Source organism: Sceloporus occidentalis, unplaced genomic scaffold, assembly GCF_023333645.1.
Source record: "Sceloporus occidentalis isolate IW3139 unplaced genomic scaffold, rSceOcc1.0.p SCAF_32, whole genome shotgun sequence".
NCBI lineage: Eukaryota > Metazoa > Chordata > Lepidosauria > Squamata > Phrynosomatidae > Sceloporus > Sceloporus occidentalis.
In genome coordinates this window covers 5,875,985-5,891,530 of record NW_028317012.1, presented here as the reverse complement: position 1 = coordinate 5,891,530, position 15,546 = coordinate 5,875,985, and the positions used below count along the sequence as shown (strand labels likewise).

Genomic DNA, 15,546 nt, shown 5'->3' with positions numbered 1-15,546 from the left:
ATACATACACACACACACACACTGTATGTGGTATTTATGTGTTTAAGAGAAGCAGGAGATTTATTGTTGTGTTTTCTTTCTTCCAGGTAGTTTAGTGTGAAACACCCATCCGAAACATATGTGAAAGTAAAGAAAAAAAACTCAGATTCCTGTGTTCCCATTAGATTTGTGGTTACAGTGGGCCACTTGGAAAGGCAAGTGGGATGTCTATATCTGTTGAAAAGTTAGGAAGCAATCAACTTTGACAAACGCTGGCGGTAAAATGTGTGCATGGAAAGAGTTAAAATACCAGCCATTTGAAATACCCTAGGGTGTCTAGTTTCCAAAAATATATGATTTGATGGGGTCAGTTTTACTGGCTTCAAAGATGTCCCAAATAACACATGGGGCAGAATGACCACATGTCAAAATTCCAATTTTTCTAAAAACACCCACCTTCCAAATGTGACCTTTTTACCCCCCAAACAACCCAAACCCATGCATGGGTGGTATTACTGTGCTCAGGAGATATTGCTGAACACATATTAGGGTGTTTGATGGTGACATATGCCAGGAGGTGTAAATTTATACATGAAGTAAAATGTGTGTGGGGGAAAAAAAAAAAACACACAAAAGAAAATTACTCCCAAAAAGTTTCACAGAGGCTGGTAGCAGAATTAGTGCATGGAAAGAGTTACAATATATGCATTTGAAATACTCAGGGGTGTCTAGTTTTCAAACATATATTGTTTCAAAGGTGTAAATCAGGGGTTCTCAAACTGCAGCCCTCCAGCTGCTGCAGGACTACATCTCCCATAATGCTCCTTCAGCTAAGGGGCTGGCTGAGGAGACATGGGTTATAATTACCAGATTTGAAAAAGAAGGTTTTAAAATAGCAATATGCTACTTATACTTATTGCCCTAACTTGCAAAAAAAAATAAAACATAAAAGCATTGACTATTCCGGTGGAAGGTCGATGGCGGACGTGATGACGTAAAGAATCCCTGAAGACTGATCTTCAGGGATTCTTTAAGTTCAGGCATAGTTCCATTAGATTGGATCGATTGGATCCCCACAGACTTGCATAGATATCACAGTGTCTGTGCCTCATCGGAGCGATCAGATATCCTTGCAGAGGATATCCTGTCCTCCGATGACCTACGGGGAAGGGAATGCCTGATCGGCGTTTAAAAATGTAACAGTTTTATGGCTTTCGTGCCGGAAGCTGTTACATCAGATCGGGCAGCAGAAAGCCAGGGATGCTGGGGGGGGGATTTGAGTCCAGGCTGCCGGATGTGTCCCTGTCTCTGCAAGAAGGGCAGGACGTACCGGTACGTCCATTGGGGTTTCTTGGGATGTGTTTTTTGGCTGTACCAGTACGTATGAAGGTGTTAATGCTAGGCTTCACTGACTTGTGTGGTTTAATGCAGTACCTGTATTAAACCTGCATCGCCATCTTTTGAGAGGCAGCATGTCTGTCACTGATGTTGCTTCTGGTCGCTTTCCGAAGCAATCACAGGGAGTTGGGGGGAGGGGGTTGCTGAATGCCTCAATATCAACCTTTTTAACCCCTTCAATCCCCTATAAACATACCGGGACGTCCAAAAAACGCCCACTAAGAAACCCCTATGGACGTCCCGGTACGTCCAGCCCTTCGTGCAGCGTCAGGGACACATCCCTGCCGCTGCACGGGAGACCAGGCTGTCGTTTGACACCCTGGACTCCCCCCTGCCGTCTTTCTGCTGCCCGATCTCCTGTAACAGCTTCCGGAATGAAAGCCGGTAAGCTGTTACAGTTGAAAGTGCAAACGCGCGATCGGGCATTCCCTTCCGGGTTGCATCACTGCAGGGATATCCTGCCCTCCGATGAGGCACAGAGACGCTGCGATCTCTATGCAGGTCTGTGAGGACCTGCATAGAGATCACAGTGTGATCGGTGCAGGGGGATCGCGGGGAGGGGAGTGAGAAACCATGTCTCTCACCCCCCCCCATCCTGAAAGAAAAAAGCAGAAAAAAACCCGTTAGTCCATTTAAATTTAATATTTAAATATTAAATAAATCATTAAAATAATATAAATACAAAAAAAAAAAAAAAAGATGTGAGCTGTGATGTCATTGTGAAATCACTGGCATGTTCAGGAGGTCCCTAGGAGGACCTCTAACCATTTCTGTGTAAAAATAATATATAAAAAATAAAATGTAAAAAAATGTAAATAAAAAAAAAATTACAAAAAAAAAATATAAAAAAAGATAATAAATGATTAAAAAACCTTACTTCCCATTGCCCTAGCATAACATCTAGCCAGTATAACCCTCCTGCCCCCGTTCACAACCCCCCAACCAGTTAAACCATAGGCATACAAATTATACAAAATTGTACACCTAATAGTATGCTCCCTGGTGCTGGGAAAGTCTGGAAAATCTATATAAATTAGGTATTTCTGAAATCAGGACACCTGAATTAATAAACTTGGAGGGGATTTTCCATCACTTTACCTAATTTTGTGAGGATTCAGAGGGAAAATGTAAAAAAAAAAAAAATAGTTTATTTTTCTAATCTTCGCTAGTTTTTACTAAATTTCTCATTATAAATTTATAGTTTACATGGGTACACTATTCACAGGAAAAGAGAAAATCATCGCTAAACCGACATACCCCAAAAATGGCAAAATTGCTCTGGGCTTTGAGGTACCAAAAACCCCTGGGATTGAAGGGGTTAACTTTGGATGAGATTGCTAGGGAAGTGGATGTACAAGATATATCAAAACGATCCTACTGCTATACCCTGTTGTCGTCTTTTCAGAAACATATGATTATATTGCAGTTTTGAGCGCTATTGAAGTTAGTAACTCTGAATACAAAATTTGCAAATAAATGTTTGTTTTTTTAATTTCATACTATATATTAATATATATAACTTGTGCGGTTACACTAAATGAGAAGGAAAATTATGGACCAAGCAGAAAAGCAGAAAACACCAAAGGTGAAGAAAAGCATGAAACAGGGAAGATGTTGTAGTTCGAGTATGGGCTGTGCCTGATCGAGCATCAAGTAATGTAAGGGGAAAGCATAGAAGCTGCTGGCATTCGATGAGAATGCACAAAAACGCAAACAGGAAAACATTTAATGTAGATGATAATTAGAAAGTACTAGAATGTTTATGCATTCTGACCTACCAAGACTATGTCCATTCTTAGTGTAAAAACAAGTGTTGTTGATGAGGTTGACACAACAGCCGATTACATCCCCTGTGGTAAATGTGGGTCCATAGGGTTGTCCTGTCCCAGAAGAGCAAAACGAATGGCCATCATCTCCATGGTAGCCATACGAATGTTTATCCCAACCTAGTAAATAGAAACACAAATCATTTTATTTATCTGTCCATAAGGAACACAAGCTTGTTTTCTACATAACATTATCTGAATAGCTTAGTCATATAAAAGGGTGCATGGCAATTCAAATGGCATTTATTAAATGCCTTAGAAAAATATAATAGTAACATAGCCCCAACAATTCAGGTGTCAAAGTCAGGCCCATCTGTGTTGGAAGTCCAGCAAGAGGCTGAGGCATGGCCATTCAGCAGCCTGTGGCACATAGCAGCTGCATTGGCGGTCTGTGTTGAAACAGCATAGACCTCCATTGATTACTCACCTCCATGGACCAGGGAGATAAAGGGTCTCCCCACAAAAGCAGGAGAGTGGAACAGCTAACCATGACAGTGTTCGAAATACTCCTCCAACTTATTATTGGGAGGTATGCAGTGAATTGTATAGAAAAAACAAATACAAATGCTTCATATTATTAAAACCGCAACTTTTAATCTAGTATAAGAAAAGGCATATTTGCAGTTTCTACAAATGCAACAGTAATACAACTGCTGACATACCAAGTATGTCAAAAATGGTTTTTTGGGGGGTTATACATGGGTTATAAACTGAACTGCAGCTCCAGATATTGGTGGGTCTCTCGTCTTTCTGGTAGAGCCAGCATACCCAGTAAAATAGCACTCAGTATGAACACCTTTACACTGATGTAAACCAAACTGAGGTTCAGGCATTCCACTTCCTGCAGCTTAAAGCAGGGCTCGACAAATCCCAGGCGCCAGGTCGCCATGGCGACAGAGAATTTTGCCCTGGCGCCTAGGTTTTGTCAGCCTCTTACATCCAGAAAAAATTGTGGATGTAAGAGGCTGAGTAACCACACGGGGGCGCTGCTGCTGCTGTCTGCCCAGGAGTCTTTTTGATTTTTTTTTTTTTTTTTTTTTTTTTTAACACCCAAATTTTAAATAAACGAAAAATTTGCATATTTTTTTTTTATCCGATTAATAGAAAAAATAATCGGCCAACTAATCGATTATTAAAATCGTTAGTTGGAGCCCTAGTTTTAATACAGTTAATAGTAAATATTAATTCATATGTTAACTATTTTTCATATTTAATAAAAACTATGAGGAAAAAAGCCTTGTTTATATTTTCTTTTATTTTCCAAACTGCCCCCAGTTATGCACATCTGACCCCCAGCTTGCCACTCTGCCCCCAGATATGCCTTATACCTCCTATATGCCAGAGATTCCACTGTGCCCCCGATATGCCTTATACTCCTTTTATGCCAGTGATATGCAACTGAGCCTCCTGATATACCTTATACCCCCTGATATGACTAATATTGATATGCCTTATACCCCTATATGCCACTGTGCCCCCTGATACGCCTTATAACTTCCAATATGCCACTCGCCCCCATTTATGCCTTATACCTCCCTATATGCCACTGTGTACCCTGATATGCCACTCTGCCCCCCATTAATGCCCTGCACCACCCTGAAATTCATTATACCCCCCATACACCACTCTACCTCCCCCTATACACCACTCTAACTCCCCCAGATATGCCATTCTGCCTCCCTGAAATTCATTACACCCCCATACACCACTCTGCTACCCTGAAATTCATTATAACCCCATACACCACTCTCCCCCCTCCCACACGCCACTCTGCCTCTCTCCCCCCTCCCACACGCCACTCTGCCTCTCTCCCCCTCCCACACGCCACTCTGCCTCTCTCCCCCCTCCCACACGCCACTCTGCCTCTCTCCCCCCTCCCACACGCCACTCTGCCTCTCTCCCCCCTCCCACACGCCACTCTGCCTCCTGTAAGCAACAGAGGTCCACAAGACACCAGGGAGCCGGGTAGAGAGGCAGAGTGGTGTATGGGAGGGTGGCTCCCATACTCAACTCTGCCTCCTCCCCCCTGCCATACACCGCTCTGCCTCTCTTCCGACTCCCTAGTGTCTTGTGAACCTCCGTTGCCGACAGGCACTTTCACTGCAGCTTCATAGAAGCCTCAGCGTAAGTGAAGGGCAGTAACGGAGGCTGTCTGTGCGCATGGCGCAGACCCCTACCGGCTGACAGAGAATCGAGGTCTCCTGCAGAGGATCATCCTCTCTGTCAGCCGGCGGGGGTCTGCGCGATGCGCACAGACAGCCTCCGTTACTCACCTTCACTTCCGCTAGGGCTTCTACATCATGTGATGCTGCCACCGCATCATAGGAGTGGAAGTGGAGGGGAGGGGAGAGACGGACACCCACCGGATGACAGTGAGGGGAATCCAGGTCCCCTGCAACGTTGCGGGGGATCTGGATTCTAATGTTATAATCCGATCTCTGTTTGAGGTCAGATTATATAAGGAGAGGAGTTCCCTCTTTTTATAAATTGATAAAAAATCGATTCGGCTAATCGATAATGAAAATAGTCAACGATTTTCATTATCGATTTTATCGATTAGTTGTTTCAGCCCTAATTATAAGACGACCTCAAACATAAGACGATGGTTATTTTTCAGAGCATTTGCTCTGAAAAAAACCATTGTCTTATAATCGAGCAAATATGATTATATATATATATATATCTTAATTTACTTACATAATTGGACATTAATGAGAACAGTAAAAGTGAATTAGCTGAATGCTTGGGGGAAAGTTGAGTTTTAAGACTTTCAATTAAAGTCTCTAAAGATGGTGCTTCCCTGACTGAATGTGGCAGAGAGTTCCAGACTGTAGGAGCAGCATGGCAGAATGCATTGGCGTCTGGTTTTGTGCGCACTGAAAGAAGAGAAAGATGTGTAGATCAAAGGGGCAATGTAAGGTGATAACTTTTTTAAATAACAGGGACCCTGGTTCTTTAGGGCTTCAAATGTCAACAAGCCCACCTTAAAATAGATTTTCTATTTAATATGAAGCCAATGCAGAGATAGGACAAAGTGTGCGATATGCCATAAGCAGGGCTGATTTGTTAATAGCCTGGCTGCTGCATTTTGGATCATCTGTAGGTGATGAAGTTATTTTTCTGTGAGGTCTAGGTATAGTGCGTTGCGGTGATCCAGACGAGAGGTCACACAAGCATTGATTAGGGTGTCTGTGTCCTCAGGTGAAATTAGGTGCTTATATCTTGTTCAACAGATGAAATAAAGTAGATTTTGACACAACAGAAATCTGATTTTTAAGTGACAAACCACTCTCAATTAACAGTCCAAGGTGTCGCACTTTGCTTGATCTGGATAGCTCTGAATGACCAAGTGTTACACCCAATGGGTTGGGAAATTATCTGGATTGGGGAAATGATCCTCTTTCCTCTGATCAGTAAAAATGCTGTCTTATCAGGGTTTACTTTTAACCAACTAGTTTCCATCCATTTTACGAGGTCTGCTAAGCATCTCTTAGAGGTGTTGAATCCTTAATTCCTGGTGCAAAGAAAAGCTAAAGTTGTGTATTATCCGCATAGCAGTGATATCTTAAACCATGATGTCCCCCAGTGGCAGATGGATTTGGCAAATAGAGTGGGAGATTGAATAGATCCCTGTGGTACTCCACACGTTAGTACTGTGGGAGCTGAACAGCATACTCCAGATGATACGCTCTGTGATTCCCATCACCGGCCTATATATTAATAGAATCCCGAACCCTTTTACTATGGAAATACTATGCATTAAAAGTGTTTTGGTGTACTAAGTGACAGTGACCTAGAACGTGAAAATGATTTGATGCAGATTGCTATTCCTCCTCCTCCTTTGCGGTTGGACCTAGAATAACGGTGTACTGAATAATTGCTTGGCACAGCTGCTTCCAAGACGGGGCCTGTATTTTCATCCAACCAGGCTTCAGTGATGCAAGCCAGATCTATTAATTCAATAAGGTCAGCAATATCAGCAGTCATGTTCCTTATTGATCTGGCATTACACAGGACCACTCTGATGGGGCCAATTGGGGAGTTTAGATTTTCTTGCGGCTATGTAGGTATATGCTTGGGGATGGGAATTAGGCAGCAGGTATCTTTTGGTCTGACCTTTTGCACCTGCTGTTTCCTACTCTGGACCACTGTAATTGGGTAAGTCTCTTTCAGTGAAGGCTGGTCCACAGGTAAAAGATTATTTGTGGGAAGATATATATGTCTATTACATTTTTGCCCCCCCAATGGCATCCCCTGCTAGTTTTCCAAAAGAAGCCAAGCGATTTAACCCCTTTGAGACTGGGACGTACCTGGTACGTCATCTCAAAAAAAAAAAAAATGCTCCCACGTTCCCACAATCGTGGTGATCGTGGGGGCGCTGCTGCTGCTGCTCGGGTGTCTGAGCCTTCAATCAATCACACGGAGTGATTTTGTCGGCTCAAAAGTTTTTCATAAAATGCCACGGCATTGAAGGGGTTAACGTTGCACTGATGGTCTCATGCAGCCACGATCGTGGCATTTTAGGGGTTAACACCCGTTTTGTACAGGGTTCTGCTGCTGTGGCCTGCATGGAAGCCTTGCTTGGACTCATGACTGTAAATGTAATCCTCTTGGCATCTCAGTGCTGAAGAGCAATCCTCTGAAACGGAATAGTTTCACTGGTGCAGCAAGCCAGGGGGTCAATACATTTTGCAGAAATTTTAAAGCCTGTATGGAGGGTAAGTTAGTATGTTTTGGAGAAGATAGGGAGCAGTAAAAAAGGTGAGGCAGCCATATTAACCCCTTTTGGATTTTGATACTAACGTGTTGCTAAAGGACCGGAGACGTTTTTGTGTTTTTGCCATGTCTTTCTTCAACTGTAATTTCTCTCTTATCAATTGGTGCACCCACACAAATCATATATTGTTTTTTTCAGCACAAGTAGGGCTTTCATTTGAATATTAAGCTGGGTAGTACATTGTTTTGTTTGAAATAAACTGGAAAAAGTGGGGGAAAAATGAAAAAAACGCATTTTTTTTACAGTTTTGTATACATACGAATTGTACACACATTGAACCAATGGGAAAAAATTATCCCAAATATATTCATTAAGTTGTCCTGATTTGGAAACCACCCAACATGGCCAGGATTTTTATCTATTTTGACCAGTATAGGGCAAATATTGCAAGGCATGCATCACGTTTTTGAAATGTAATTTTTTTCAAATTTGGCATGGTAGTCTAATAACTGCAATAGTTGTCACAGATACTGATTATCCCCCCAAAATTATATGTTTATGAAAAGTAGATAAGTCAAGGTGTACAACTAGGGTCATTTTGACACTTTTCAAACAGGGATTTTATCGCCAATTGCTGCCAAATTTTGAGGTATTTTTATATTTTTTTGTTTTTTTGCATATGTTGCAATGTTGCTTTAGATTTCATATTATATTTTGTATAGTATATGTGCAACTGCAGAAATTGCAGCACCAAATTGTGTTCACCAACATCCCCCGGTTCCAACAAGGCCTCACATGCATGGTTCATGCATTTTTTGAGGAAGCTATGAGGGCAAAACTGGAACATGCGCATTTTCGTTTTCACATTTGGAATTTTCAGAAATTGGTTTCCTGGGCCCATATCCCATTTGGGACATTTTGGAAGCCCCCCCACTGTAAATTACCACATAAAAGTATATATTTATGAACAGTAGACAAGTCAAGGTGTTCAACTAGGGTAGTTTTGACAGTTTTCAGCTAGCCATTTCTTCACTTATGTCTGCCAAACTTCACAGGGAAATTATTTTACTGCTTTTTTAACGCATACATTTCAATGTTGCACTGAATTTCTTGCACACCATAAGTGCAACAGTGGAAGAAAACACCACATTTTGTTCACCAAGATCCCCTTATTCCAACAAGACCTCACATGCATGGTTCATGCACTTTTTGAGGAAACTATCAGGGCAAAACTGGAACATGTGCATTTACATTTTTTTAAATATTTTTTTCATCAGATTACTTGTAAGTGACAGGTTTAGGCCGCTGACATCAATCAGGGAGACCGATCAATAATCAGCGACTTAAAATGTCACCGACAAGTGATCAGATAATAATTATGATTATTTCATTTATTAATAATTTTTGTTTTTTCATTATTACCCCAGATGACCCCTCTCTCTTTGTAGAGCAGGGTCATCCGCGGGCTGCCATAATGATCCGATCACTCCTATTGGCCAGGAGCGATCTGATCAGCCCAGCCCAGCATTTGACCCGGAAGCACCCTGGACTTTCAGGTCAGTGCTGTTATTTTTTTTTATTATTATTATTTTATTAATTTTTTTATTATTAAATTTTTTTACATTTTTTTTTTTAACTCTTTCAATGCTGATGCTCCATTGAAGCACAGCATTGACTGATATGTAGTCCCCACAAGCTTGTGGGGACTAATATCAACCCCTGCAATGTTGCGATGGGGGTCATACACAATCGCAGCATTGAAGGGGTTAATTGAGGAAGAGGTGGGGTAGGGGTTAACTGAGGAAGGGTGGGGGGGTCTGGTCTCCCCGTCCCTGAAGCTGCCTCTGGCAGCTGGGACACAATCTCCAATAGACTGGAGATTGTAGGGGAGGAGTCTCAGAGGACTTCTGGGGGGGTCGTTTTTGCTGTTGCTGGTCTGCCTGGGCTTCCAGGCAGACCACCCAGCAGCAGAGCCCCCTACAAAATGGGAATTAACCCCTTCAATGCCGCGATCGCGGCATTGAAGGGGTTAACGCTGCACTGACGCTCTCATGGAGCGATCAGGCAGCAGGGGGGTGTTGGACAAGTGTGGGGACCCATTCAACACCCCCCCTTCCCTGAAGCTGCCTGTGGCAGCTGAAACCGCGATTGCAGATTTTTCTGCAATCGCTGTCTCTGCCTACAAAATCACTCCGTGGGAGTGATCGTAGGCTTGGGGGCGGTCTTAGACAGGCTGTGCTGTCTGCCCAGGAGTCCTGGGCAGACAGCAGCAGCAGCGCCCCCACGATCACCGCGATTGTGGTGATGTGGGGGCGTTTTTTGGGGGAGACGTACCTGGTACGTCCCGGTCTACCAGTGACTGTTAACCAGGAAGTACCAGGTACGTCCCGGTACTGAAGGGGTTAATTTGTATTACTGTTTTCCTTACTGAGGTCGTTCTTTAGTGCCTATCATCGGATTTTTACTAGTTATGTTTGGAGAGGTAGGGCCCCTAGGCTCTCTTCTCATTTGACTAGACCCAAATTGTTAGGTGGTATGGGGCTCCCTAATATTGAGCTTTATTGGATGGCCTCCCATCTTCGGCAGCTTATCGAGTGGTCCATCTTTGCGCCTAAACTCTGGATCGGTATGGAACATTCGATTTTTGACCAACATATCTCCGTTATACCTTGGGTCCCTGAGCCACTACGCTCATCCCACGTCACCCTACCATTTCACCTACCTTGAGGGTTCTTAAGAGAGTCCTCTCCAGGGGTCATCTCCTTACACATCGTGGCCCCCTCACGCCCATCTCACATAACCGGCTTTTGTCCCAGGTCTGTCTCTTGCACACCTGAGGGCATTGTTGCCAGCCGGGACCTGTGTGCTCCGGCTGCATCATGTCCTCGCGGGTTCCTCTTTGCGCCCGCTTCTTGATCTTTGCAAACTCTGTCCTGTTCCCTAACACTTTAATTTCTTTTATATCCAACTTAGACATTTTGTTTCAGGCTTGCTCAGAGATCCCCGGGTGCTGCGTCCTCTCACGGCCTTTGAATCCCTATGTGATGTTGGCAAGGAGACCCCTCACCTCCTGTCTCTCTTATATTCAGCCCTGCTGGACACCACTTGTAAGACCAAACCGTATTATTATAGTTTCTGGGAGAACGAGCTGGGGGTCCAATTCTCGAACCAGGAGTGGAGTAACATTGCGTACCTTACTCACAAGGGGTCCATTTCTAGTAAAACGCAAGAACTGGCGTTTAAGATACTCGCCAGATGGTACAGGGTCCCAGCTGAACTCCACAAGTTCTTGCCTCAGGTTTCGGCGCAGTGTTGGCGCTGCGAGTCGCACACAGGTTACTATGTTCACATTTGGTGGGATTGTTCCTTGGTACATCCATTCTGGTCTATTGTGTGCGGTTATCAAAGAGGTTTGTGACCCTGACTACCAGTTGACGCCTCAGCTGGTTCTGCTACAGGCCCCTCCTATTCCGATTGGTCCATATAAGCGTTCCCTGACCCTACACTTTTTGAACGCAGTCAGGGCCCTAATTCCTCAGCTCTGGAAATCCCATTCCATACCTCCGATTAGGCTCTGGCTACAGAAGATTAACTTTGTCACATGGAGTCCCTGGTTATGGCTTCTAAGGGCTTGTCGCATAAACACGAACTGCGTTGGTTTCATTGGAAGACCTTCCTCCTGTCTCCGCAGTTCCCTACCATAGTGGGTGTAGATGCTCCACGGTCTCTCTGAGAGCTCAGCTCTCCCTACCTCGCACACACACTCCCTTATACTCTTGTTAACTTACCTATTGCTTTCGACTTTTTCTTTCATTTTTGATATTGCTGTCGATGCCGCTCACATTTGACGTTTGATGGTGTTATGTTTTCTTATTATTTTGTTTCTGGGTTATTTTCGTTTGTTTTATTTTTCACCTCACGTTTTGTGATTCCACACACTGAGGCGGTATGCACACGATTACTGCCAGTGCTTATTCGATCCTCACAGACCTTTGCACACACTACTTTTGTTTTCTCCATCGGACCACATACTGTGCTACTTACCTGGTGACACTCTGTCGCTATGGATATGGGTAATTTGTCATGTATGCCTTTTTGCCTATTGTCTTTTGATTTTGTTTCAAGTCATGTATCGTTCACCTCTGTATGATTGTACCTATGTTCCTCGTACGCTCATTCACTTTGTGACTGTGTGCCGTTGTGGTTCTCGTTGCAATAAACGGAATTGAAAAAAAGAAAAAAAAAAAATTTGTATTACTGTTCATTGTGATTGCTTAAATCACTCCAGAAAAGCCTTCATCTGTCACATGGCTGGGAAAGATTAGTGTAAATCAAGGAGTATTAACTTACTAAAGTGATCCATAAAAGCATCGGAGACATTCTTAAGATTCGTTCGCCCATTGCAAAAAGTAATATTTCTAGTTTGTGTTGCAAGCCTACTCAGCTTAATGGCTAACAACGTCTCTGCTTTGTTCCCCTTAGAATAGAATTACTGCTTTAATGTACATTGTTTAACTGCTGCAAGTCGAGAAGATATAATGGCTTCCTCTCCTCTTTTCCCTTTTCCCGCTCGGCTTTCTTTCAAATTACAAAAACACTTGCAGGCAATCCTATAAACATGTTGATCAAAAGGGTCACATAAGGCATTTGTAAGGTCAACCACTGATGTTGCAGAAGGCCTGTCTCGCAATCTCTATTTCAATTCATCCCAAATGTGTTCCATGGGGTCAATGTGCAGGCCACTCAAGTTCTTCCACACAAAAATCATCTAACCATGTCTTTATAGATGTTGCTTTCCACCTAAACTATGAGATTGGAGCCAGTGATGCTGAAACACACTAATAGGGGAGGACTTCATACTAATAGGGGTCGTCTTATAATCAGACCTCAAATAGAGGTCTGATTATGAGACTAAGATCCCGATCCCCCCGCAGCGCTGCAGGGGACCTCCTGTCTGGTTACCTCCGCGGCTGGTGCTTCTGACTCCCTGGTGTGTAGTCGGGGCAGCGGGTAGACGTCTACACGATACGCTGCAGCCGGAAGGAGGTGCCGTTAGCAGCGGGGGTTGTCTGCGTCCATCGCACAGACCTTCCCTGGCTGTCAGAGAGGAGAGTTCCCCGCAGCACTGAGGGGAATTCTCTCTGACAGCCGAAGGGTGCATGCGCGATGGACGCAGACAACCCCCGCTGCTAACGGCCAGAGTGGCACATAGGGGTATAAGGCATATCATGGGACACATCGGCATTTAGAGGGTTAAAAGGCATACCATGGGGCACAGTGGCATATAGGGGGTATAAGGCATTTCTGGGGCAGAGTGGCAAGCCTGGGGGCAGATGTGCATAACTGGGGGGGCAGGTTGGAAAATAAAAGGAAATAAAAAAAAAAAAAAATTTCTCAATCATAGCTTTTATTAAAAAAAAAAAAAAAAAAAAAAAAAGAAAGAAAGAAATAGTTCACATAGTTTACATGAATTAACATTTACTAGTAAAACATACAGGGTCGTCTTATATTCAGGCTTTTTTGCCCTAAATTAATATTCAGATTTTGGGGGGGTTGTCTTATAATACGGTACTTATCTATTCTTCCTACTTGCATAGACATGGCATACTCACTGCCAGCTGGCTCACATGAGTTTCAGAAGATCTAAAGAGACCCCCCCACCACACATGCACAGAAAGTGCTCCCAAATATTTCAATGGGAGTGGCTCTCTCTCTTCCTACAGGTAAATTATAAAGTATTTATAATGTACTTTAACATAAATTATTTAATGGTGAGGCAGCTTGGGACAGTAAACTGTGCCATTAATAACTATACATTATAATTATAAAATCGCAATGACACACAGTGTTCAGAAGCTTTTAACTGCAGATCCTATAATAAATTTGTATTAAAAAGAATGCCCCCACCAAAAAAAAAAAAAATGATTCACCTGGCAATCTGTTCATATTGACACCTTGGGCTGAAAGTCCAATTCCCATGTATCTGAAATAAATAAGGAAACATAAAAGGGCTTTTAAAGCATTTGAATCAGACAAATCAGAGGCATCCTATATAAAAGCTGATTAGATGGGCTAAACTAGAACACGAGAGAGGGATAGCCAAAGAGAGCAAAACCAATCCCAAAATATAAATTCTAGAAAAACAAAAAAGGAAAGCGTAGGTACACTAAAAACAGAGAGGGGAGTGTTAGTTAACGAGGACCATGAAAAAGCAGAAACTTTAAATAACTATTTTCACTCCGTATATATTAAGGAAGAACCTATGGCAATGGAAATACAAATGACAAATTGTGATTGGATGACTCAGGACAAGGTGCTGCAGCAACTAAATAAAGTTAATGTCGATAAAGCTCCGGGCCCGTCGGTATTCACCCACGAGTACTTAAATAGCTGAGTCTGGAAATAAGTGAACCTTTGTTTCTAATCTTCTGGGATTCTTTTTTTCAGTTGTATCAGAGGATTGGAGGAAGGCAAATGTGGTTCCTATATGCAAAAAGGGTTCAAACTCTTTGCATGGAAATTATACATCTGTGAGCTTAATTTCTGTGGCTGGGAAAGTATTTGAAGGGTTATTAAGGGATAATATTCAGGAATTCATTGGGAAGAACAGTGTTAGTAAATATCAGCATAGTTTTATGAAACATAGGTCATGTCAAACTAATTTAATTGCATTCCACTAAGAAGTAGGTAGAAGTGTAGATCAGGGTCTTGCAGTGGATGTAATCTACTTGGATTTTGCCAAGGTGTTTGACATGGTTCCGCACAATAGGTTAGTATTCAAACTGAAAGAAAGTGGTCTAGATGCAAATTATTTTTCTTGGGTTGAACATTGGCTTAGTGAGAGTACAGAGAGTTGTTATAAATGGACTCCACTAGACCTCTGAAGGCGTGCTGTGGTATCTGACACCAAAACGTTAGCAGCAGATCCCTTAAGTTGCGAGGTAAGGCCTCCATGGATGCTTTCTGGTGCCATATATTGTCTAGGTAAGTGACACACACGCACCTGGCCATCCACGAGATGCAAAAGAAAACATTCATCAAACCAGGCCACCTTCTTCCATTGCTCAATGGTCCAGTTCATATGATCACAAGTAGGTCAGCTTGGGCACCCTGACTGGTCTGCAGCCCCATACGCAACAAACTGTGATGCACTGTGTGTTCTGACAGAAGCAGCGTTATTTTTTTTTCAGCAATTTGAGCTACAGTAGCTCATCTGTTGGATTAGACCAGACATGGCAGCCTTTTCGCCCCCACCCTCTCATTGGTTCACCGCTTTTCCTTCCTTGGACCACTTTTCAACGTTATTAACCACTGCAAACCAGGAACACCCCACAAGAGCTGCCATTTTGGAGATGCTCTGACCCAGTTGTCTAGCCATACGAAGTTGTCCTTTGTCAAAGTCGCTAAGATTTCTACAATTGCCCATTTTTCCTGCTTCTAACACATCAACCTTAAGGACGAAATGCTGCCTTATATATTCCATCCACTGACAGGTGACATCATAAGCTGTGTTATTCACTTCACCTGTCGGTGGTCATGTTATGGCTGACCGATGTAAATTAACTTTCATATACAGTCGTGTGAAAAAGAAAGAAAACACTCATTGAAGTCTATGGGGTTTTACAT

The 15,546-nt window shown here is 42.9% G+C and overlaps 1 protein-coding gene across 2 annotated transcripts in view; it reads right to left on the bottom strand.

The window, feature by feature from the left end:
- Positions 1-15,546, bottom strand: part of LOC149298592 (ran-binding protein 10-like) — a 92,288-nt gene that overhangs the window by 52,309 nt on the left and 24,433 nt on the right. For both annotated transcript variants that reach the window (XM_089487346.1, XM_089487347.1), the window contains exons 3-4: positions 13,851-13,903; positions 3,156-3,323 (exon numbers count right to left, since the gene is read on the bottom strand). In XM_089487346.1, coding sequence (XP_089343472.1) covers positions 3,156-3,323; positions 13,851-13,899 — 217 coding nt within the window. In that variant the 5' untranslated portion in view covers positions 13,900-13,903. The remainder of the gene's footprint in view (positions 1-3,155; positions 3,324-13,850; positions 13,904-15,546) is intronic.